This window comes from Drosophila erecta, unplaced genomic scaffold, assembly GCF_003286155.1.
Source record: "Drosophila erecta strain 14021-0224.00,06,07 unplaced genomic scaffold, DereRS2 tig00000126-arrow-pilon, whole genome shotgun sequence".
Taxonomy (NCBI): Eukaryota; Metazoa; Arthropoda; class Insecta; order Diptera; family Drosophilidae; genus Drosophila; species Drosophila erecta.
In genome coordinates, this window is record NW_020825209.1 from 14333610 (window position 1) to 14358205 (window position 24596).

General features: G+C 44.6%; 2 protein-coding genes across 2 annotated transcripts; both read left to right on the top strand.

Annotated features, from left to right (window-relative positions):
- Nucleotides 1-370: 370 nt before the first annotated feature.
- LOC6551559 (protein singed) lies at nt 371-16869 on the top strand. The gene is made up of 6 exons (XM_001978562.3): nt 371-1083; nt 13194-13474; nt 14909-15329; nt 15399-15968; nt 16044-16292; nt 16373-16869. Exons 2-6 carry the CDS (start codon nt 13270-13272, stop codon nt 16464-16466), a joined length of 1539 nt encoding a protein of 512 aa, XP_001978598.1. The 5' UTR covers nt 371-1083; nt 13194-13269; the 3' UTR covers nt 16467-16869.
- A 2045-nt stretch (nt 16870-18914) lies between these two features.
- Nucleotides 18915-22486, top strand: LOC113564503 (DM7 family protein GG19680). The gene is made up of 2 exons (XM_026981995.1): nt 18915-19226; nt 20843-22486. Exons 1-2 carry the CDS (start codon nt 18915-18917, stop codon nt 22484-22486), a joined length of 1956 nt encoding a protein of 651 aa, XP_026837796.1.
- The last annotated feature ends 2110 nt before the right edge of the window (nt 22487-24596 follow it).

Genomic DNA, 24596 nt, shown 5'->3' on the forward strand with positions numbered 1-24596 from the left:
ACCCGCGCGAAAGCTAACAGCGCTGTTGGCCAGCAGATGTCTGCCTCTGTTGGTGTTAGCCAACAGCGACAACCAACTGGCTCTTCTTTCGCCTGCGCTGCGATCTAAGTCCTTTTCCCGCTGAATGTTTCCCTGCGTGTCTTTTGAATAACAATTCGGTTAATACTATTCCATTATAAAAGCTGGGAATAAGTTTTTGATATGCTTACCACATTCAATATTTGATCACATATATAACTACCCTTATTTCATGCATTCAATCCACATTGTTTTCATTTGAGCTAAAAAGATAGCTAAACGGCAGTGCTAGCATAGCTCTGCTATGGCGAGAAACCGCCGCGATGATAACAGTGGCATCTCTGGCGGGCGATACAAATAGCGCGGCTTTGCTCGCAACGGGTTTCATTCCCACTGGAGTGCAGTTCGTGAACGGTCGTTCTCTCCTCTCTCTCTCGCAGAAGTAAAACTTAAAGTTTTGTGCGCGCATGCGTCTCGTCTTAGAAAAACCTGCAATCAGAAATCTCGAATCGTGAAAATCCTTTTCTGCCATACAAAAAAAAGAGCCGGACAAAGCAAAGCGTTCAATTGCCTTCTGCCAATTTGAGCAGGGTAACAACTATAGGAAATTACAAATTAATTGCCGCCCTGTCCGTGATTTGTTTACGTTTTTTTCTTCACTTTTTTTTACATTGTGTGAGTGTGAGAAATTTGTTGGCCAAAAAAGTATTCTAGATATTCCCAGAGGTATATATTCGAAATTCGAATTGGCGAAGTGAAGGGTGTGACGACAGACGCACACACACGCACGCACACGAAAGCGCACTGAAAAAACACCGGCTAAAAGGCAGACGAAAAGGAGACGAGAGAGCGAGTGCTAAATAGAAAACGCGAAAACAGGATAATAACCAGCAAACTAATACTATAAAACAAGCAACTAAGTGACATCTCGAGCTCGCCGAGAAACAACAAAAACAACAGTTACAACTTCGGCAACAGCAACAGAAACAGCGGCCACAGCAGCAACAACAACAGACGCGGCGCAGAGCATAGAGCCAAAAAGAAGGAGCAGCAAAAGCAAAGAAAGTAAGTGGAATTCCTTGCCCAAAGATGGCTCTCCTCTCCTTGCCTTCGCTCTCTCATCCAGACTAGAGATGGCCCAGGCTCGTGACCTCCCTTTCGTGCCACGACAAATTTGCTACAAATTTTCCAAGGAATGTACAAAATATTGCGAATTTCGTGTGGCTAGTTGCCTCACAATGGCAATGCAGTCAATTTCAGGCAAATAACGTGCAATTCAACATTAATTAACATTTAGAGTGCGAAAAGAATACCTAATTAGTTTTATACCTTGACGGATAAACTGTTTTCAATTGGGAAAATGTCGAACATAATAGATTATCGCTTCACGCGACCATCTCTACTTCCAGACGTCTTGTGCAAATTAGACAGAGCCGGCTGGCTGGCTGCTGCTGCTGCTGCTCCATTTCCAGGTGTAAAGCCAATGGCCACGGTCTTTACTCCGGGCCTCTTGCAAGTCATAAAATCTATGGCAGTTGTCAGTTCGCTTCGCTGCCTGTTTTTTCCTCTGCCTCTTCACTTTTTTGTTGCTTTAGCATTTTTCACTTTAGCATTTCATTTTGAGCTCTCCTTCGGCTGGCTGCTCCACCTTGTGGCATTGTTTTCCAGTTCGGCCGCTGATTTTTCCAACCGGCTTTCGGTTGGCTAATTGCCTTGACATTGGCATTCCTCTTCCACTCTTCCACCTCGTCTTTCCTTCCCTTTCCGCTCCGCTCGGCTCTCTTCGGCTTTTTGCACTATTCTCTCTTCTGACTCGTTTCAATCATTCAAGTTCAACTATAAACAGACATAAACACGCAGAAAAGGTGCCGCCGCCCGCTTTTCGTGGCCCCGCCCCCTTTCTAACCGTTATTCCTCTCTCTCGCTCTCTCTTATCGCTCGCTCTTGAAGTTTAGCATTGCCTTGTTTACATTTTCCCCAGCTCCTTTCCTTCGGCCGCACAGACTTTCCTCGTTTGGTCCTTTGTTTCCACGCTCAAAAACGCATCCATTCCATCCCAATCCGATTCCTATACGTATTCGTGTGTATGTATCCGTGTCTGCTCTTCCGCTCCAGTCCGTCCGTAAGTTCCGTTTGTCCTGCCGTCCGTCTGCACTGGAAAAAATAGCACCGCGTAGCACAATGGGAAATGGAAATGCGCAGGTCAAAGATTTGTAACAAGTATTTGCACTCCTTACCCCATTTTAAAGGGGATTGTTTAAGTAAACTTAGAAAATTCCAAAATTCGTGGTCGTACTTACTCAATTACAATTTGTAAAGTCATTAAATTCTGCACATGGATCCTTTTTAGTTTCTCTACATTAATCCTTTTAAACTTTTGATGAAGATATTTAAAATGTAATAACGAGTTTAAATGGGCAGGGTTTCGCCAAATTCAAACCCAAAGTTAAGGCAGCATTGCCACTCGGTAGAGTATTATTTTTCGTTCGAGGAATTGCATTCAATTGGAAAATTGCAATTTGGCTTTGACAAACATTTTTTTGGACCCATGGTGGGCGATGTGCGGACGACACGTCATGGATATTTCTTTTGTTTTCACAGTGCGTTTCTGCCTCATTTTGCACAATCACCCCCTTGGCACCCTGGCACTCCCCTCACCCCCGCCTCTTTTGTACCCTGCCCTACCCCAGTAAAATGGCAAATCAATAATTTTCAATGAGGATTTTGCATTTCAGCCGTCCGGCTTTTCGTTTCGCTTCTCGGGATCAATTAGTATGCCAGGAGCGAAATTCCCCTGAAAATGGCAGGAAGGTAGTCTCATGCACATAAAACCCCTCTCACTGAGTCACGTTTTATTTGTGTGATTTTGCCTGTGCTAATGGCAGCGTCTCCCATATCTTATATATGGCATATGTATATGTACTTGTACATACATATATAAATATATGTACGTGCATATGGTCGGCTGCTTATGTGGAATGGCAATCGAATGCTTCCGTTGCGCGCCGGAAATCAGGTACACCGACAAAGACAACCCCTCCCAGTGCACACCCACACCACCTTAGCTTAAGTCAGTGCCCCCATGCCACCCCCACCCCCTCTGGATTGCCCGCCCGGCGAGCTGCTTCTTCACTTTTCCGTTCCTTGGAGTTCTTTGCACGCAGAAGCCATTGTCGCAACATTCTGCCAAAGACGAAGAACATACAGTACAGCTATGCTCATCCCATTAGGACTGCCTGCAAGAAACGTTATGTTGTTGAATGTGTTTCAGTCTATAAATCGAAGAATCAAAGTGCACTGAAAACTGCGTCATTATAATAATATTAAATATATCATCGATGGAGGTCGTATCTATTTTGAAATGATTAAAATGATTGATATCGTTAAATGTATTTTATTTGTAAATTTCTTAAATCGCCGCCTAGATGCGTGGCCGCTGTTGTATGTATGTGCTTATTTATGGGAGTGTGCCTATGTACTTGTTTGTGAATTTCGGCTGCATATGCTCGCATTGCACCCCCGTCTTGTGTCGCCTCCCCACCCCCACTTGCACCTCCACCCCCGCACCCATGCCCCCCCCACCCCCCGACGTATCTGTCATCAATTGCAGCTGTCGCCCGTCCTTGAACGCACTTTACGCACTCATTGTTGCCGTGGGGCAGGGGCTGGAGTCAGGGGGCGGGGGGCAGGGGGTGTGGCGCGGAATGATGGGTGTGTCTAGGGTTGAACAGAATGCCAGCCACACGGGATAAGCCATACTATATATATCCCTTGTGGAAATATTCCCCACGGCACACTTCTTCCATTCCACTCGCATTTCTTTGTTCGATTTTGCATTTAAAGCTGATTTTCGATGCGCCACTCTTGCGCATTAAACGTAGTTTTCTCCATTTCACTCAAGCAGCTCTTTAGTTCACTATTACAGAGCTACTCTTGAGTCAAGAAATCGTAGTCGTGTAAAGCATTATTAAATTGTATTATTTATAAAGCCTGCAAGTACACTTACCTCTCATTATCGCCTTCCATTCGCTTATCGCCCCCATAGAGTTGGCACTTCTTTGTGCGCCTTCTGGCAATAATCGTAATCCTGCGGGTCAAGAAAAGGGTTTCGGTTTCCCGTTTGATAGCGATACTCACACCGATATGGAGTCGAAACTCTTTGTTAGTTTCTTAGGCAACGGAGCGACGCCCAAAGTTTGCTCGCTGGTGTTGTACTTCCTATGTTGTAGTATACTATCTGTTGCTGTGGCTGCTGACTCATGTGTCCCTTGCATTGTTATTCCTGTTCCTGACTCCTTTTTGCTCGTTGACTGGTTTCGCTTTCAACGACTCACCCGTATAACCGGGCTCCCAACTCCCCGACTCATTGTGATTCAGGCAGGCTGCCTCTTGTGTTTTGCCTTTGCTGCCAACTTAAGAAACTCACTTAAGGCCCATATATCAATGGCCCGCGTTGAGTACAGCCCCCGCGCCACTGCCCCCCGCCGACTTGTTGGCATTATCAATGCAAATGGGCATGGTATTTTAAAATCTTGGACCGGCCGTTGTGCGAAGGCGCCCGCCTGTCGTCGTTCCTGCTGCACTTGGTTCTACCCATACCCATTCCCTTGCAGCGATTGCAGTACAAATAATTGATATGCTCGCGGGTCTTTGCCGTCAGCCGTTTCAGATTTTTCTGCCGTTGATATTTTGTCGGGTTCATTGGCCTCTCGGCATCAGCAGGCTCAAACATATCGGCGCTTCCGCTTCGATAAAGCGCAATGCATATTTATAAAACCGAATTATCAGCAGAACAAGCTGCATCCGAAAGGGAAGCACTTGGCCTAGCCAGTCAGTTGACAATCCAAAAGGGACGCTGAATGTGGTGTCAATGATATGCAAACAAAACATTTGCTACAATATATTATATACTCTGTATTATTATTACATACTCTTAAGTTTAAGTTGCTTCCATTAGTCAAAGCTTAGACTAAAATGACAAAGCATCTGGACCAAATGCAAAGACATTTCAAAATCCCCCTAGTTTTATATAACAAAATGGATATGTTTTGAATGACTTCAATTTGTTGGCATCTCTGCGAGACGTAATGCTAATTTCGTCAGCGACGGGCGGTAAATGGCATTCGGGTTTCGCCCAATGGTGTCGCCACAAATTCATTTTGTTCAAGCCATCTTTTCTTTTGGTATTTTTTTGCATTTAGCTGCGGGCCGGGAAACTGCAAGGCTGGCATACGAGGGGCGTGGCAAGTGGCGCATGCCACACAAGTGCAAGCTGCAATTGCAGTTGCAGTTGTTCGCCGCTGATAAACTTGTTGCGCCGCAAACTGAAAAAAAAAAAAAAAAAAACAAAACCGCAACCAGATGCCAAAGATGCTTTTGGGTGAAGTGCAGCAGTGACTGGAGGCCGGTGCAACTCCGAATCCAAATCCGAATGCGAATCCCACTACAACTGGTCCAGCTGGTTGTCAAGTGAGACATAAATGCCACGGTGCTTCGGGCCAGACTTTTCAGCTCCAGGTTCAGTTTGAGGTTAACCGAAATGAAAGATAGTTTGTCCGACTCAATTCAAGCTCCTCTTGCTAGCTCATTAAACTAACAAAATACTCAATTTAAACATTGTACTTTTCACTTCAATTTACAGACACTCTGCCTTACACACATTCCGCTAAACTCGTATATATGTATGTATATATATTCGAGTTGATATGATAGATATTTGATATTTCTAGCCCGGATTTCGCTGTAATATATGGAATAACATGCACTGAATTATGCAGCTCTAAGTTCTGCAAATAATTCATGGCAGTAACAATAATAATAAATTAGAATTGAATGGCCCCAAACAACGGCCAGCCCCTTAATTCGATTTAACTCCTTGTGAAAGATGGAAAAATATTGATCGGGGGTAAAATGCATTTTTTCATGCCAGCCAGAGGCATCTGCTCTATGCAATTTGCTCGACTCCGTGATATTTATGCGCATTGTTATTATGTATTGAAAATGCGAACAAATTATTAATGTGCACCACTTGATGAAGAGCAGAGATGGAGCGCGGGGAGGGGATGGGAGGGGAGGGGACGGTGGTAGACGGTGGGTCGAACGCTTCGGAGATTTTCCAAGCGACTTTCCCGCGCTCTCTGCTGTCGGCGTTCATATATATGTACATATATATATAATTGGTGCATAAATCATTTTACCTGCTTCGCCGAGAGCGCAGCGGTAATTTCAGTGTTGCCACAACAACGAGGAAGCGAACGAATCGAAACGAAACGAAACGAAGAAGACCGTTAACTGTTTTGCCTCAGATACATTTGTATCTCATGCCCAGATGTGTTCAATAAACCAAAACCTCAACTTAATTGCAGGCCAACCCCCGTCTATTCGATATATTCTCCGAAGAAGTGGGGAGAAAAGACAGAGATGGATTCAAAACTTGAACCCAAAACCGTTTTATCTCGCTTCGTTCAGTTTTCGGTCTGGCTTTTTTTTTTTTTGGTGGCTTTCATTGATTTCTCTATTTGAAATCACTCCATTTCATTATTGATTTTAATTTTTGATTGCCGCCGTCTCCGATCGTCTCGTTTCAACTGTAAATTGCACTGGATCGGATCTGTTTTGATGGCATACAGTGAGAGAAACATGGTGTTTTTTAGTGCAAATGTGAGGGATAAAATATATTATATTACATTTTTCGTACACTTTTGAAATGTTTAACAGAGCTGAATAAAATGAACTTTTTCGACTAGTAAAACGCTCATATGAATTAGTCTGAAAATATGACTCTTGATATGATAACGATGGATAGTTTTGTACCGTGCATATCGTAAAACCGAATTCGGTTTGATATTTTTAGGTAGCGCCATTGGGGTCCAAATTTGCATAACACTGGCTTAGGAGCCAACTTCGATTGCGAACGCCAGCGCGGTTCTAACGGTGTTTGGCAAACCGTCGAAAACAGAAAACTGAAAACCGAAATACAACAATTTGTTAATCTTTTGTCGTTCGTTCGGCAGACTTTTACTTTTAAAGCCGTCGATCTTTTGCCTCGTAATAATTGATTGCTGCACTTGTTTTGGCGCTTTCTAAAATGCAAAGGCCGCAAAAATAGGAAAAAATAGTGTAAAATAAAGAAGAGAGGAAAAAAAGAAAAGCGTTGCGGTGGCTAATTATAAAACAATTGGAAAGGTGACCTGTTGATAAGTGGTCGAGTTGAGTTGATCTTAGTTGAGTGGCTGCCGTGACAACCGATCGCCGGTTATAGACCAGATCGGCTATTGAATTCGTCGTTAATTGAATTGTGGTCGTCGATCGTAAGGCTTCACTATGTGTGCGTATGTATGTATCGATTTGCTGCGGGTTACAGCAGCGGGCAACCAAATGTGTGCCAGCATCACAGCATGTCCGCAATTATCGTAACTGATGATGGCCATATAATTACTTTTATATAGCATATCGATTCCATTCTTGGCTCGCCTGCAAAACTGCAAATAATCGTGTGCCCTTTTCGTCTTTCACCGAAATCTCATCTGCAAGAGCAGCATGTAAAACATGAAGAAAGTTGTTTTCTTTTGTTTTCAACGCCTGTGATGGGGGAAAACAATAAACAACCGCAAAATGGTTTATAAATAACAGGCCCAAGGCGACTCATCAAGCTCAAAAGTGTGTGCGCGGTGTAAACGCTTTTGCATCTCACTATTCACTATTCACTACTCACACTATTCACTTTTCACAATTCACATTTCGAGTAGCTGCGCTCGAATCGCTGGCATCCATTACCATGGGTGCCCACAGCATAATACCCTCTATAATGTTTCCAGGTACTAGATAGTATGCCTGAAAGGTTCGTTATTATAATTTTTCTCGATTTTACCTTAAATTGTTGTAAGCTTTCGTTGAATACATATGCGATTCAATTGGATCTTACATGTTTCAGTTCAGTTTCATTTATGTATGTTGACATGATTTATGGCTATGATTTTCATCGATTTCAGGAGATGTTTCTTAAGATGTCGAACTACTTAAAGTGCATTTATATCTATATTTGCCTAGTAACCGAAAGGGTATTCAGGTGTTCGGCATTCGCATTTCTTTGTGAGCCAAGGGGCTCTGTTGCGCCGCATTCTTGACAGCCATAAAAGTCGCAACACGAACACGATCACAATGCAATGCTGCAACGCTTGAGAGCGCGTGCGCGCGTGCGTCAGAGCGAGTGGGAAAGAGAGGGCGCTACGTGCCACTTGGTGGCAGGAAGAAAGTGCAAGAGAGACAGGTGCTGGAGTGGATTGAGTTGATGGGGAGCCTCGTTAACTGTAGCAGTCTGTTTCTAGATGCTATATGCTATATGTTAGTGCCTCCTCAATGTTTCTATTTCTTTGGCCAGAAGAGAGCCTTTAGAAGCGGAGAAGCGGAAAAGCCGGGGCTTTAAGACCAACGCTACACGTTTAATGGCTTGTTAGGCTAGGCGTAGATGATCTGTGCATGTGTTTGTATTTTCCATTTGCTGCTGCATTACAGTAAAATATACCGTATGCTGCAGCATACTCCCCCCTCCCACCAAACACCCCCTTCCCCGCCGCACATAAGGCTGTTTATAAAATGCTTTACAAGAGCAGCCAGCAGTCAGCGAACAGAATGCAAGAAAATCGCACAATCGATGTCCGGACTCTTTTGTAGCTGATTTATTGCGCTTATGGGAGCAAAATTGCCAAAACCAAACCATGTCAGGTCTTTAGTACGACCGAAAAAAAAATAAGCACAACTAATGCATGGAAATTGGCCAAGCACAGTGGTAGCTCGTTAATAGGAAGCCCATTAGCCCATTATGTAACACATTTGCCGTGGTCACAAGTTGTATAAATACTGCAAGTAGAGCAATCTTATTACAATTGAATACCTTTCAGTGACATCGCTAAAAGCGAATTACACAATACCTCAGTTCATTATTGAATTAATCACGATAAACAACCCAAAAGCAAATGGGCACAATGATACATTACATTATATGAATTAAATTATAACCATGTGCTCTTTAACATTTTCATCCCAGTTTTGTACCAGTTCGCTGTATACTTGATTAATGTGCGTTATTTCGGGTGTTCACTGTGCTGGCATGTGAGTGGAGAAGATGAAGTGGCAACAGCTGAACGAACGGCCAAGCACAGCTGCACTGCACTGGAAAACCAACCTTGCAACGGATTTGAGATCTCGGATCTGTTGTTCGCATTGTTTGAATGCGACTGCGTTTATCAGTTAGCCAGCTAGCTAGCTAGCTGTACCGTTATCATTAACCAGCTAACAGCCAACAGCCAGCACAGAAGCAGCGACGCCGACAGCGACGCAGGCAGAGCACGCATGAGAGCGAAACACACGCAAAATAAAAATCAGGTTGGGCGCTCGAAGAGGGGGGAGAAGGGGGATGAAGAAAGGAGGGGGGTCGAGTGGAAAGGGGGAGAGAGGAGGTGGAGAGTAAGGCAGAGCAGCACGTCAATTGGTGAAAGGTGCGCTGGATGCGATAAAGCTTCCATCATATTTTACATTTTAGTAATTTGCTAAAAGCACACAGCACACACACGAGAAAAAGAGAGCACAGGTCGTAGTGTGCGTGTGCAATTTCATTTAATTAGATTGCGTTTTAATAATGCCACACACAAACAAACACACACAGGTACACAGATACACAGGAGCACATCCAAGGGAAAGATAAAAGATACAGATACGCCATCATTCTGCTCACACACACATGCAATACAATTGCTGCAGCAATTCGCACAAATACAAGCGCACACACACACATGGGAACATGGGAACATACTAGCGACATTCAATCGGCGATATTGATAGTGTAATTTAATTGATTTGCCAGCAGAGCAGAGAAGCAAGAAGAAAGAGTCGCGAGCAACAGCGGAATAATAATGAGCAGACAAGAAGATGTGTCTTTGAAAAGAACAAGAGTTGAGATACCCTGTGAAAACCCCTCGCTCACCGTTTGTTTTTTATGTTACTCTCCGACTATTAATGCGAAACCTGCTAGAACTATGCATCATTGCTGAAAACTGCCACATACCAAAATGTGTTTAATTATCTCGAAAACAGAATGGGTTCTCCCATGGAAGTATCTTTGCCATAGGCAAACGCACTCTTAAGACCAGCAAAGACAGGTCTTTCGGTTTCCTGAATATCATCAACAGATGATATTTTATGGATTATATTACTTTACCCGCTACAAAAGCCAAGAGTGCCGTTTTTCAAGGGCAGGGTAGTAAGCGCAGACAAAGGCCGAATCAAAACCACTTGGCAACAGCTTCTGGGCCTTTTGGCATCGAGATGGACACGAACATGGATGTGGATATTCGTCTAGATAGTGTGGGCATGTGGGCATGGATGGATATGTCTGTGGTTGTGGTCGTGGTCGTGGAGGCAGTGGGGCTGCATTTGTTCCGCTTGGCGATGCCAGGCAGGCACTCCATTTGCAGTAATTGGCGCTGCTGTGTCCCCAAGGCTCCCCGATAATGATGAAAATGGCAATAATGATGTCGCTGCTGCTGCAACGGTGTCTAACTGTTGCATCTGCCGGACCAACATTGCTTTGTCTAATTGCTTGAGGACGTGTCTGTGTACACATATATTAGCCAGAGATTTGCACTGCCTGACCCCTGTAAACAACTAAGAAAAAATGACTCGTTTGCATAATTAATTATGATTTGCACTGCTCACGAGTGTGGAAATCGTCTTGTAAATGGCCATCATTAATTTACCAGCGAAATTGGCCAAACATTTCGCCTATCGAATTGCAGTTAACCTGAAAACAAATGACGAAAGACGTTAAGAGGCAGTTAGCCACAAAATAAGCGGGGAAAGGTGCGAGGTACTGCTAAAACTTTTAAGCTGACGAGGCATCCATGAAGCGAGCGTTGACTCCAAAAAATACAGAAGAAAAACCCGTAGATACCAAAAGCGGGCAAGTTGCACACACAGCACACCAATTAATATGTGAGGTGCATTGAATAACAATTCATCTAATAATTATAATATGATAATTATAATAATAATAATTATATGTTTAGCGCATTAATAAAACCCCTTGCTAGTTGCCCTTTGAGAAAACTGTATTCCTAGGAACTCTTCACTTAAAGTTATTTCCTTTGTTTCTGCCTAACGACAGTTTTTCGTGACCTTTTCTTTATCAGATTCGAAATGATCTTGTATTTCCTTGTGCAATTCGGCACTCATTTCGCGTTTTATGTGTTTTTTCATTTCATTTTCGTTTGCTTTTCATGTGATGTTAATCTGCCATCTGCGATTTGCTTTTAAGCCAACGCCCAGGCCATCGTCCTCTGGCCAATTTTATGTTTTATTTTTTTCCCCCTCTGTCCAGGAGCCAACGCCTAGAAAACCAAGAAAAAAGTGTAAAAACAAAAAGTACAAAATAATAAAACTAGGAAATGTAGGAGTCGCTGTCACGCTTTTGTCTTCAACTCCTATATCGCCCCTTTGTGTTTGCTGGCCTTTTTGAGAAATTAGAATGCAAAAACCAACCGCCCCTCTTTCCCCTTCCCCCTTCCCCCTCCTTACTCACTCACACCTTTTGTGGCATCAACTGTTTCTGTTGCCAGCTTATTTATTATGATTATTGTGCCCCCGTGACTGTTTTTCTCTCCTCACATTTAGTGTCTGTGCCCCGCCATGTTTTTTATTTATTTTAGCTCTTTTTTGTTGTTATATAGTTTTCTTTTTTTGCTCTTGATGTTCTTAATTTATGTTTAGCGTTACTGACTGACTGTGCGCCTCTTTTTTTGCTTTTTTTATTGTCGGCCGGCTGGCGGACGGAGTTTTGTGTTGACTCATCCGGGCCCGGCGATTCATAAGCTCTGATTAGCAGGCACGCGTCACGCTAATGAGCTGTTCTTATTCGGTTTGTGTTTATGATTATGATTCCACATATGTATATAGTTATCTCTGCCACAGCGTTTTTCTTGCAGCAATTACTAATGGCCTTAGTTTGGCTGCAGCTGCTTAAATATGCTCGAAATCCAACGATTTTATCAAATGAATAACGGTTGGAGAAGCGGTTGGTTCTCAGCCACTCAGACATTTGCAGTGATTCAGTTAGATAGAAACCCATGAATAAGATGGAAGACAGCAAACAACTCGCTGCATCTGTCACCAGATGTTTTGTTCATCAAAGGTTGATACATTTGAGCCGGCAAATTGATTGGCGAGAATTAGTTGGCCAGCATAAGCTGGTTAACGCGCTCGTTAATCCAATTATGCAAACAAAGTTGTAAATACCCTGCTCCAGATTTATTAATTGGATCAGTGTGTATTCCCAGTAGGTGTTGCTGATACCAGTTCCACCGAGTGCAAAGCCAAGCACCTGCCTCGCATCGCAGTTTTATCGATGGATCCCAACGATAGGAGTGTCATCGATGGTTTGACGTCTGACTGCTGCCTGTTGAGTTCGAATTTATTGGAGCTGACTTGAATGAGGAGAGAATGAGAAGAAAGAGCTGCAGCTTAAATTGCAGTTGAAGTCGAAGTCGGAGTCGGAGTCGGAGTTGTGGATCAGCGACGCGACATGTGTCGCCATGTAATGCAAATGTTATCTGCATTTCCTGTTCAGCTGAATGGCAAAGCCAAAGATCTCCTTCCTCGCAAATCCCCCAATCCCAAGAACCCACTGCCATTCAACATGCATGCAGCACACATGGCATGCAGTCCAGACAGTCCAGACAGCGAAGACAGTGGAGACCCTGTTTGACAGCCAGTGGTGGTGGTAGTGGAGAGGCAAACAGACGACGACCCATAAATCTTGCGTCCCGAACCCGTCACGCCCCCTCTCAGCCCGCCCCGCGACAAAGTGTTCATCAATCAAGCGGATAGTTTTACATAATTAAACGAATAATCAATGTTTTCACCCAGCAGCAGCGTTGCCAGGGGAGGGGAGGGGGTGCACCAATTGCAAAATCGTTAGCACCAAAATCCGTTGGATGGGGAAGGCTCAAGATAACTTTAATCGTTCAGCTCACTCTACCCCCTTATAAACTGCATGTTCTATAGACTTTATAACAACTCATTATTGCATACCCAGCTATTATTCATGACTCTGTTTAGTTTGTATTGTATACTGTTGCCAAACCAGGAAGCTAATCGTTCCACTGCCTGATCCTCCATTGCAGCGCCATTAAGCACGATCTTCATCTCGCAAAGAAGCCGGATTCCGGAGACAGCCCCAAGATTGCTCCCATCAGCACCATGAACGGCCAGGGCTGCGAGCTGGGCCACAGCAACGGCGACATCATCTCACAGAACCAACAGAAGGGATGGTGGACCATCGGCCTGATCAATGGCCAGCACAAGTACATGACCGCGGAGACCTTTGGGTTCAAGCTCAATGCCAATGGCGCCAGTCTGAAGAAGAAGCAACTGTGGACTCTGGAACCCTCGAACACCGGCGAAAGTGAGCACAAGTTCTATAAGATAATCACCTGGAAAATGTAGGATAAATGGTATTTAGTTGGTGAAGATATTGGCAGCTCCCATGGTAAAGATGTAGTCTGGGTACTTGAAAGATCGCAGATATTCGGGAGTACTGTGGGTAAATATTGATATGAATGCTGCTTTGGGCATACCTTGAATTAGTATGCTTCTAGGAGAACTATATTCTTGATTCTGTTTCGGATTGAGCTCCTTTTGATTGCGAGCTATTTAATACAATCGCAGCTGTGGCTGGAATGCCAATTTGGTTGCTGGCCAATCGATGGCATTCAAAAAACAATATCCATGTGCCGCACTATCTGCAGATACCAGCGATAAGCATGTAAATCCCACGACTGCAAGTGATTTTTGTTTTATGTTTATTTATTTAGCAGAGGGAGTGGTACATACTCGTATATAATATTCCGAACCAGTTACCCCAACTCCTGGGCGCTTAAGTGGTGCAGTCGAAGCCATTTGCCAGCCGTAATCACCATCATCTTGGCCAATTAATGGAGTCTTATTTTTTTTGCTTGTTTTATTGTTTACAACATAAATCATTTGGGGTCTGTGGCGTAGAGGAGGATAATTCCAGTTGCACTAATTTGACGTGCTCGAGAGTAGAAAACAAAGCGCCTCACGAATTTGGCATCATTTATCAACCTGGCGGCTGGATTGCAATTGGAATTGGATTTGGAGTTGGCTTGGCTTTGGCTTTGGCTTTGGCTTTGGCTTTGGCTTTGGCATTTGCTTTGGAGTCGGACTTGCGCTTGGCATTGGCATTGGCATTGGCACTGCAGTCAGTTGTATCCGTGGCCAGCAATTATAATTAAAGCTGGCCAGCAACTGCAACTGGTTTTTATTCAGCCGCCGCCACTCTGGTCATTGCCACTGGCAATTAATAAACATTTTCTATAATACCAAAGCCATAAGTCAGCCGACATTCGTTGTGGCCATTAAAATAGCTCATCCAAATTGAAAATTTCTTGCTCCGCCAGCCAGCTCGCTCGGCCTTGCTGCTCCTGGACTGGAGTGCAGCTCCCAACTGTATATTACTGCTGATGGTGGATACGGATTGAGCACACTGGCTAAATGGCTGTTGGCTAATGGCTAAATGGCTTAATAGAGGATAGCATTCAAAATGTTTGGAAAGCGAGCCAAATCGAAACGGCCGGGATATCGATATTTCAAATGCCATCGACGACGGAGCGCGAGCCAAATCGATTTTTAAATTTGTCCCAACTGGCAGGGGGTATTTCTCTAGCATGAATTTAATGTTTTGTACAAAGCATTCTTCAGTAGCTGCAATAGCTTCTGAGGAAAAGAATGTGGGAATTGATCGGAAAGCGCTTTCATTGTAAATATCTCGCCAATGAATCCTCTCACTCATCCAATTTCGTCGCCATACGTGTTGCAGGTATTATCTACTTACGATCTCATCTGAACAAGTACCTTTCGGTCGATCAGTTTGGCAACGTGCTGTGCGAGAGCGAGGAGCGGGACGCGGGCAGCCGCTTCCAGATCAGCATCAGTGAGGACGGCAGCGGCCGTTGGGCGCTGAAGAACGAGTCGCGCGGCTACTTTCTGGGCGGCACTCCGGACAAATTGGTCTGCACGGCCAAGACGCCCGGCGCCAGTGAGTTCTGGACGGTCCATTTGGCTGCCCGGCCGCAGGTGAATCTCCGCTCCATCGGACGCAAGCGGTTCGCCCATCTGTCGGAGTCGCAGGACGAGATCCATGTGGACGCCAACATTCCCTGGGGCGAGGATACGCTCTTTACGCTGGAGTTCCGTGCCGAGGAGGGCGGTCGCTATGCTCTGCACACGTGCAATAACAAGTGAGTGCCATCTTTTCTGTTCGTTGAGCATAAAATGAATGTAACCTTTTCCCTAAACTCTCCCCACAGATATCTGAACGCCAATGGGAAACTGCAGGTGGTTTGCAACGAGGATTGCCTGTTCAGTGCCGAATATCATGGTGGCCATCTGGCGCTGCGCGATCGTCAGGGTCAGTACTTATCGCCCATTGGCTCCAAGGCGGTGCTGAAGTCCCGCTCGTCGTCAGTGACGCGGGATGAGCTCTTCTCGCTGGAGGATTCGCTGCCCCAGGCTTCCTTTATAGCCGGACTCAATTTGCGATACGTGAGCGTTAAGCAGGGCGTCGATGTGACGGCTAACCAGGATGAGGTGGGCGAGAACGAGACGTTCCAGCTGGAGTACGACTGGTCGGCGCACCGTTGGGCCCTCCGAACCACCCAGGATCGCTACTGGTGTCTGTCGGCGGGCGGTGGCATCCAGGCCACCGGAAATCGGCGCTGTGCCGACGCTCTATTCGAGCTTATCTGGCACGGCGATGGCTCGCTCTCGTTCCGGGCTAACAACGGCAAGTTCTTGGCCACCAAGCGCTCTGGGCATCTGTTCGCCACCTCGGAGTCGATCGAGGAGATAGCCAAGTTCTACTTCTATTTGATCAATAGGTAATGAAGTTGCTCACACCATTCCGCATTTTTCGTTTCTAATTGTATTGCTAATAATGCTTTTAATATAAACAGACCAATTCTTGTACTGAAGTGCGAGCAGGGATTCGTGGGCTATCGCACGCCCGGCAACCTGAAGCTCGAGTGCAATAAGGCCACCTACGAGACCATCCTGGTGGAGCGGGCCCAGAAGGGCCTGGTGCATCTAAAGGCGCACAGCGGCAAGTACTGGCGCATCGAGGGCGAAAGCATCTCGGTGGACGCCGATGCGCCCAGCGATGGATTCTTCCTGGAGCTTCGTGAGCCGACCAGGATCTGCATAAGGTTGGATCACATTGCATCCAGTTTTAAATGATGAGTTCTCACCAATGCCAACAATGCTAATACTACATTTTCTCTTTTAGATCGCAGCAGGGCAAGTACCTGGGCGCTACGAAGAACGGGGCGTTCAAGCTGCTGGATGACGGCACCGATTCGGCCACACAGTGGGAGTTCTAGGGCGTGACCACGACCTTCCCGAATGGGTTGCTGCACTCATCATCAGTATCACAATCACAATCACACACACACTTCCCAACCAAGCGGGGATACTCTAATTATCGATCCGCGCAGGTGAAGCGCCGAGAAGAGTCGCACAAGAATTTGAGATCCTAAACAATTGCAACATGAACGAGGAAATAAAAGGAAAGAAACGTTAATAGATCCAAGGAGACCCGAGTGAATTGAAAATGAGGAAACAAACTTATATATTTATATATAAAGATCTACGTATACATAGAGAGAGATTTTTTTTAAACAACCTATTTAGCTTTTTATACGTTTTATACGATGAGAACATCTACAAACAAGAACAAGAAATCTTTTAGCGTAGACAACAAAACAAAACTTCTGTCGCGAGTCCTTCCGTTTTATCAAATATATCAGCAACTAGGCCAGCAAAAATGAAGAAAGACGTAATGGTTATACAAGCAAGCACATCATATATACACCTATATATACATATTCGATTCGTAAAGCTTCACGGAAGAAAAAAGAAAATGAAAAAAGTAAAAGTAAAAGGGAAATAAGAGCATGAAAAAATATAAAAAATATAAAAATAAATCAACACATATTCCTATAAATTTATTTATATATTTATATACATATTGATATGAACGATAATACAAGGATACACACACAGTCACACACACAAGACTCCACACACGCCCACATAGGCACGCATACCCACACACACACACACAGACACACACAGACACACGCACACACACACACACTCAAGCAAGCAATTTTAATACGCAAAACAAAATGTAGTCGCTAAGCAAACCTTAAAAAATTAATCTGTAATAAAAACAAAGTCAAAAATTAAACATCAAATTTCTCAGTACGGCGATTTTGCAATGGAATCAACTCCACTATATCTAGCATATGCATATATTGAATTAGTTTTTTGTTATTTATTTGCGTCGATTTCTTAATTAATTAATTAGTAATCTTTTTTTTTTAATTTGTGCACTTCAATGCGAAACAAAAACTCGACCCAATTTAGTTGCTAAATCTTAAAACGGAAATTTTGTATGATACTTATGAAATATATACATATATACAAATTTCTTTTTACCTGTTTATGGGTTAATTAGGGGTTGCTACTGCAAAATACTTTTTGAAGACTCCATGTTTTGAATTCCAGGCTGGACGGTTACTTTTCGTATAACATTTCAAATTGGAATCTTAAATACATTCATCTGGCATCTCCGTTTCCGCTAGCTGGCAACTCGGCGGCCAATGCAACTCTGCAAAGGACTGCTATTTTGAAAAAGCGTTAGACATTCAAAAAGGAACTTAAATATTCCATTATCATGAACTAAAATGCAAATTAATGCAATGGAATAAATATGCACGTTCATATACTGTTAAATTATAGACTGTACATTTTACGCAATTTCGTGTGCGAAACATTAAAGTGCAATCAATTTACGTAACAGCTGTGAAATAACGCCGCGTAATGCAATAAATCTGAGGGTCGCCAACTTCTGATTGACCGTCTGACAAATGGTTGGTGGTTCCCACTCGCTGAAAATATCAAACGCCCACGGGTCACGGGTCACGGGCCACCTGCAACGTGTACGGAAATTGGTGCCAACTGTCATAACAAGATGGAGCACACTTCCATACACACACAAAAATCACACACATACATGAGGGGGCGGCGCCCAACTGCCTCCGTCAGGCAATAATAATTCGCCAGTCATTGACAATGTCGGTGCTATAATGGCTCTCCAATGGCTCCGGTACCCACTATTCTGTATTCTGTATCTTTGGCGTCCGTCCCCCATTACCCTCTCCGAGCACTCCCCTTGCCCTTTGGTGCACTGCGTCGACGACGTTGACAAAAACGAAATGACATAGGGCGCACACCCGACACCTACAATTGTCAGCGTCGTCTAAATGAATGAATTAAGTCAGACATGTGACATAACTGCAATGGCCGGACCAGGACCAGGACCAGGACACGAACTCCAGCTCGTACCCACACCCAGGAACTTGCAGAGACCCAGATATTGGGAATGGAGTGAGTGGGCGCCCCTTGCCGCGCCAGCAAAAGTGGGCACCACACCATCATCAACATGGCAACCAGCGCCACCGCCACCAAAAGCCAGCCCTGCACATTTGCCACATTGTTTCGCTGCTGTCATTCTTGATGTCGCTGCACTGTGGCTCAAATGCTGTAATCAAGTTTTTTCATAGCAATAACGATATAACAACTATATATGTATATGATAATTCCTATTAATTGAAATTTACAATTCCATATTAATTCCATTTATGATCAATAAAATGTAGTATATATATTATTTTGATCATTTTATGGTAATTGCATGCACTGCTGGCTGAAGACCACTGTGCTTCGCTGCTGCTGTTGTGATTACGTACTGCACTTGGTGCACAATGGACAACTACGATGACAATGACGCCGGCCAAGTTATATGGCGCACACGTAGCGAAACTCCAGCAGACGCCCACGCCCACGCCCACGTGGGCACCTCCACCCAATCCAGCCACTGCAACCCACTGAATTCAACCCGGCCAAACGACTTGGCGCAGGACAATGGCGGAATGCAAATGGCACACGGACGTGGGGGATGGATGAACACGGCGCGAAAATGTATATGCAACATTGGCCATCGGACTGGCGCAATCATCCAAGCATCACCATTGGCCACCAGCCGGGATCCGCATCCGACGGATCCGGGGCAGCACGTAGCCAACTCGGCCGGCAATTTGTGGCAGTGCAGACGCTTCACTCGGCCGGCCGCCAATTAAGCAACAAAAAGGACAGCGAATTTCCGGGTGTTGGGGCATGGGTTGCCATTAAAACGGAGCGACGTTGCGAAATGTTTGTGACGAAACCGAACTGAACGAAACGTACTGCCTCCCGGACTCAATCCCGGACCTCAATGCCACTTTCTCCGCCGCATTTTTTGTTGTTTTTCGTTCCCCCTACTTGCTGCACATTTCGCAACAAAGTTGGCAACATCAAAGTAGCAACAGCAGTTGTACACAGTGGGAAAATGGCATTCCTCAGCAAGAACTTGAATAACTTTATTTAACATAATGAATAGTAGTTAAACATCTTATACATATATATATATATATAGTTAATGATTATGACACTTTGTGGATTTATTAAAGAAAACCTGAGCTTTTGTTCCCACCCAGAAGCCGGGGAAACAGTTTGGAAAAGCCACAAACTTGATGCCGCCATTGCACTATGGGCCACTTTAAAGAGTGCTTAAATCAAAACTTGTTTTATTTCGCATAGCATCTACTGATTGGATTGTTCCTATGAAAACAATAGGAATAGGAATTTATAGGGGTAGATCATAGTAATACTTATTTTCAAAGGTGAAAGCAACAGATATGATAGAAATGTGTTGCTTAGCAGCAAAAGGAAATTCCACCTATCCCAAGTACTTACTGATATTATTATGCTATCACACAAGTAAAAGATGGGTCAAATTTCATCTTGATAACTATTAAATTGAGCGAATTATGGACAACATAAGTGTTCGTTGGCTCCATAGTGCATTGCTCGGTCTCGGGGTTTTCAATTTGCTTTAAACACTTTTATTGTTAAGCGAAATGTGTAAGGACAACTGAAAGCGGCTGTAGAGGACCAGCACCAGGACCAGGACCAGGACCAAGTCCTGCGCCCAACAAGTGGATGGCCGACCTGACCCCGCCAAACGTGGCTCGTTAGGTGGAAAGGAAGAAACCAGAAAAGCTAATGGTGGTGCTGCCACGTGGATGGTCTAATTTGCCAAATTGCCGTCTGAGGCGCCCTAACCGAACAACTTTACACTATTTTCACTTAATTAAAAAATATACCACTTCTCAGTTCGTTACAAATTAAGTAGATGGCCTTATACATTAGGGCTCTTCGACCTCTTTGAGGTCATTGCAAATATTGATTTCTTTTATTACTGAGCTTGTGTAACAAAAGGTAAAAAAATGTATCTTTTTGTCTTGGGGCATTGAAACTCACCGCTCCCGTGACAATAGTAACATTTGTTTCCGTTATTTCTAATTATTTCTTAGTTATAAGACAAAAATAATCAGTATTTCGACTAAAAAAGAAAGTATTCACAGCTAGAAATGTTTGATTTTGGCCATTTTGCACAACAAAAAGAAGGATGATATCCCTTAAATAAAATAAAAAAATGTGTGAATTCAGCAGGAAAGTGATCGGAATCGTTTTGCTCGACAATATCAACTGTCAAATAAGGAACCATGATATATTCAATTTGTATCAGAGTACAGAAAATAAGTTCCTGAGCGGCCCTAAACATCAACATTTGTTTAAACTCAGCTAACAGTCGGAAAGCGAAATGCTGCAAATAGCGTCGGGGAATCGGGAGGAAGGCCAGGTGGTGGAACTGAAGAAGACCAAGTACTTGCCCTACCTGTTCAACCTGGTCATGCCGAAGTCGTTCTACCACAGCCATAACAGAATCGTGGTGGCCCGGCTCTACTCCAATGTCCATAAGCACGACAAGCAGGCAGCCGAGTTCTTCGAGGGCTTCCAGACGCCCTGCTTCGAGGTGCCGGCTTCCATGTTCCCGGGTGAGGCGCCGCTGAACAAGATCGTCTTCATGCCCCCGGTGATGTTGCCCATGGGCTTTGAAGCCGGAGGCGTTTTTGGCCCGGGTGTTCTGCCACGGCGTTCCTATCCCATCGACCTGACGGCCTCGGGTCACAAGGGTCAATCGCCACCGCTGTTCGTCGGTCTGCGCAGGCTGTACGTCCAGCTGCCGTCGGAGATCGAGAGTTTCCTGGACAAGATGGGCGAGTTCCCGGCCACCCAGGACACATTGGTGTACGGGATGCGTCGCTCCAATCAGCTTGTAAAAGAGGAACAGGCACAGGAACTAATGCTTCGCAATGACTTGTCCTTGTCGATGGCCTACAACTTGCCGGCTCCACCGACTCCACCGTCGCCCTATCCCTATCGCCATGTCCCGGTGCAGTACAACATATACACCCCGGATCTGTCCAATGTGCTGATGATGATGCCGCACCAGCGCAAACTAACGGTGGCCATTCTGTCCACCGTCAACAATCCGCATGTTCCCTCGGTGGCACTCGCCACCATGGGCGATGAGGAGTGCCCCAAGTTCGAGCTGCCCAGCGATGTCTTCCCCATCTGTGAGGGCGTCAATCGCCCAATCTTTCTGCCCAGGCGTTTCTTGCCCAAGGGATTCGAGTCCGGCTGCGTCTTCAAGCCGGGAAGTCTTTCCGAGCTGTGGTTCATGGGCTACATGGGTCGTTTCAGTCCTCCACAACCGCAGCACAACTGTGCCATCACACCACCGCTGTTCGTGGGAAAGATCTCCCGCGTCGTGTTGGCCTTCGACTTGATGAAGAACATCCAAATGGAGTACGGAGCTGCTCAGTCTTCGGCTCAGTCAGAGGGATCGCTCAATGCTGTCGAGCCTAAGAAGCCCAACGTTCCCATTACCAAGGGCTTTTTGGTAATGGAAACGGAGCACCCGACGCCTCCAAGTGGTGGTTACAGTTTGCAAAGCTACCAAGAGGGCAGTGCTAAAGGATGCGTTGTGAAGGTCGAAAAAGGTGAGACTCAAGAAATGGATGAAGCACATCCAACCAAAGAGGAATCGAAATCGGAGGAGGAAGGTGAAGTCCAGTCAGGAAGTCAGGAGGAGAAGTACCTCTCGTGGTTCAAAGTTGATAGCGACATTGATCTGATTGCCGAGACCATGGTCGACATGGGCACTGCCCAAATGAGTCTGATCGATGAGGAGGCACTGCCAGGAGTCGATGGTGCGTGCGTCTTGAATCAGCTGCGCGAGGTCTTCGAGGATCGCAACGAGATTCGCCAGAACATTGACCAGTTGATACATGATCACATCTATAGGATGAATCGTGACCGCATGCTGGCCCTGCGCCTACCAATTCGCACTTGTTTCAGGTGCGGCTTGCTCCCCTGTAGGCACTTTTGAATCGTTCATATTTACATATGTATTTACAATGAATCTACGTTATTTTATAATGATCAAAGTTTAAAAGTATCCAGTTATTTCCTATGCTGAAAGTCCACAGGAAAAATTCAGCATTTAAGCCAAGAAAGGGAAAATAATAATGATGTACCCCCTTAAAAGAAATACGAAAATTGGTGAAATTTTGTGAAATGTGTGAAACGTTTAAGGAAATCAGCAGGAAAATGGCATGAATCAGTCATAATTTTCGACCGTAGACTTGGATTGCAGAAGTGATACCAGGCCTCTGAATGATGAGTTCCTAAGTGTGACCAGATTTCCGCTCGCTTATCGTTGTCGTTGTGCCTTAAAAGCAAGGATGAGACAAGGCAAACGCATTGCAATGTATCGCCGGCTCCTTCTTGCGTTGCCAACTGCCAATCCAATTAGTTTGGACTGTGTAAACAAGGAGCTTGGGCTCCACTCGCATGTGGCCACCGGGCAATAAAAATGGAAGCAGCACAAGCAACAAAATAGGCAACAACAAATCAACAACAACAAAAGCCAAGGAAACAGAGCATTGAACAGTGCTGCCAGCTTTGCTGCAGGAAAATAGCTATATCTAGAATATGCACATATGGCTTATTACGATACAACACCATTGGCTAAAAAATCTTCCCATAACCAAAAAAATTATAATTAAAAACTTAAATTTAGGTCTAACCATTTCTGACAGAGGTATAAATATTTTGTTATTGGAAAACATTTAGTTATTACACCTTGCATATCTACATACTTGTACATACGTGCATAAGACCGCCACATTTCTTAATGAAAATTATTATATTTTTGGCGGGGAAATAGCGAAATACGGCAGCAAAAATCTTGGATGCGGAACACAGAAAGAAGCCGCACAACGCTCATAGACGCATACAGGTGCAGGGGAGCGAAGGAGAGGGAGGATAACTAGTCTAGTGGACTTTGGACATAGACGCCTCCAGGCCTTCGGATGTGGGACTAGGAATAACATTTTTATATTTTTCCGTACTCTCAGTCTCTTAACTATTTATGAGCTCCAGTTGTTTGTGCACTTTGATTATTTTGCTGGCAGCAGGACAACGTTAACCTGTGACTTTTCATAATTCAGCATTTTGCTAGAACCGGATAGAAAGAGATGGCGAGAGAGTTTCGAGATCGCATTGGGTGCTGGCGGCGTGGGTAAGAGTGAAAGAGTGAGAGAGATCAGCTATAGTTGTGGGAATATTTATTGGAACACGTGCCGTGCGTTTCCTGCTGTATTTTTTTCTCGCTTTCAATTAAAAATTGCTTACTGCCACTGCAGAGGCCATAAAAAATAAACGACAGATGCAAGCAGCGATAAATGAAATTGATTTTATTTGTATAAATTGAAATTGGTTTCAACACAGTCGGCCAGAATCGGGGCTTTCGAATAAAATGCAAAAATGCCAATAACAACTGCAAGCTGGATGAGTACAGTGCACTTTGCTAAAGGGGTTAAAATGGATTCAACTATCTTGAAATTTGCTACCGAAAGTCAGAGCGCATGGTATAATATCATCTGTAATTTTCAACATATTTGATATAATCAAACGCAATTGCAAGGATGCAATGGAAATTGAGCTTACAGCATCAGAAGGATAATACGATTTTTGTATATGCATGTTTGTATGTAGTACATAACGAATTCCACTGCAATAATTGTGATGAAAACCGCAAGGGGGCGTTTTGTGGTTGTTGCAGCTGCAACTGCATTTTATTGTGGCCATCGAGGAAGCGTTTGTTAACTGCTGCCCGATGAGACGACGACCACGATGATGATAATAACGATGATGAGCACCAGGCAATGGAGACAGAAGCTTGTTGTCCGCCTCCACCTCTACACTTCGAACGTTGGCAGCTTTAATTAAAAAGTTACCTGGGCAAAAATGTTTTAGCTATTTGCCTGGCAGCGATGGCAACCTGACCCTCTCGCCTTCGAGTGAATCCAATGAATCCAGTGAATTCCGTGAATCCTGTGAACCTCCGAGGCCCCACGAACCGAGCTAACCGAACTGCCAGTCAACGGCTCTTTTGCTGCTACATCTGCTGCTGCTGTTGCTGCTGCTGTTGCTGC

What these genes read in the sequence shown, in the direction of transcription:
- LOC6551559 (XM_001978562.3), top strand. Translation starts at nt 13,270, where the DNA reads ATGAACGGCCAGGGCTGCGAGCTGGGCCACAGCAACGGCGACATCATC. An exon ending in ACCCTCGAACACCGGCGAAA is followed by an intron (nt 13,475 to 14,908) that starts GTGAGCACAAGT and finishes TACGTGTTGCAG; the next exon opens with GTATTATCTACTTACGATCT. An exon ending in CTGCACACGTGCAATAACAA is followed by an intron (nt 15,330 to 15,398) that starts GTGAGTGCCATC and finishes CTCTCCCCACAG; the next exon opens with ATATCTGAACGCCAATGGGA.
- LOC113564503 (XM_026981995.1), top strand. Translation starts at nt 18,915, where the DNA reads ATGGACAACTACGATGACAATGACGCCGGCCAAGTTATATGGCGCACA. An exon ending in CGACGGATCCGGGGCAGCAC is followed by an intron (nt 19,227 to 20,842) that starts GTAGCCAACTCG and finishes CTCAGCTAACAG; the next exon opens with TCGGAAAGCGAAATGCTGCA.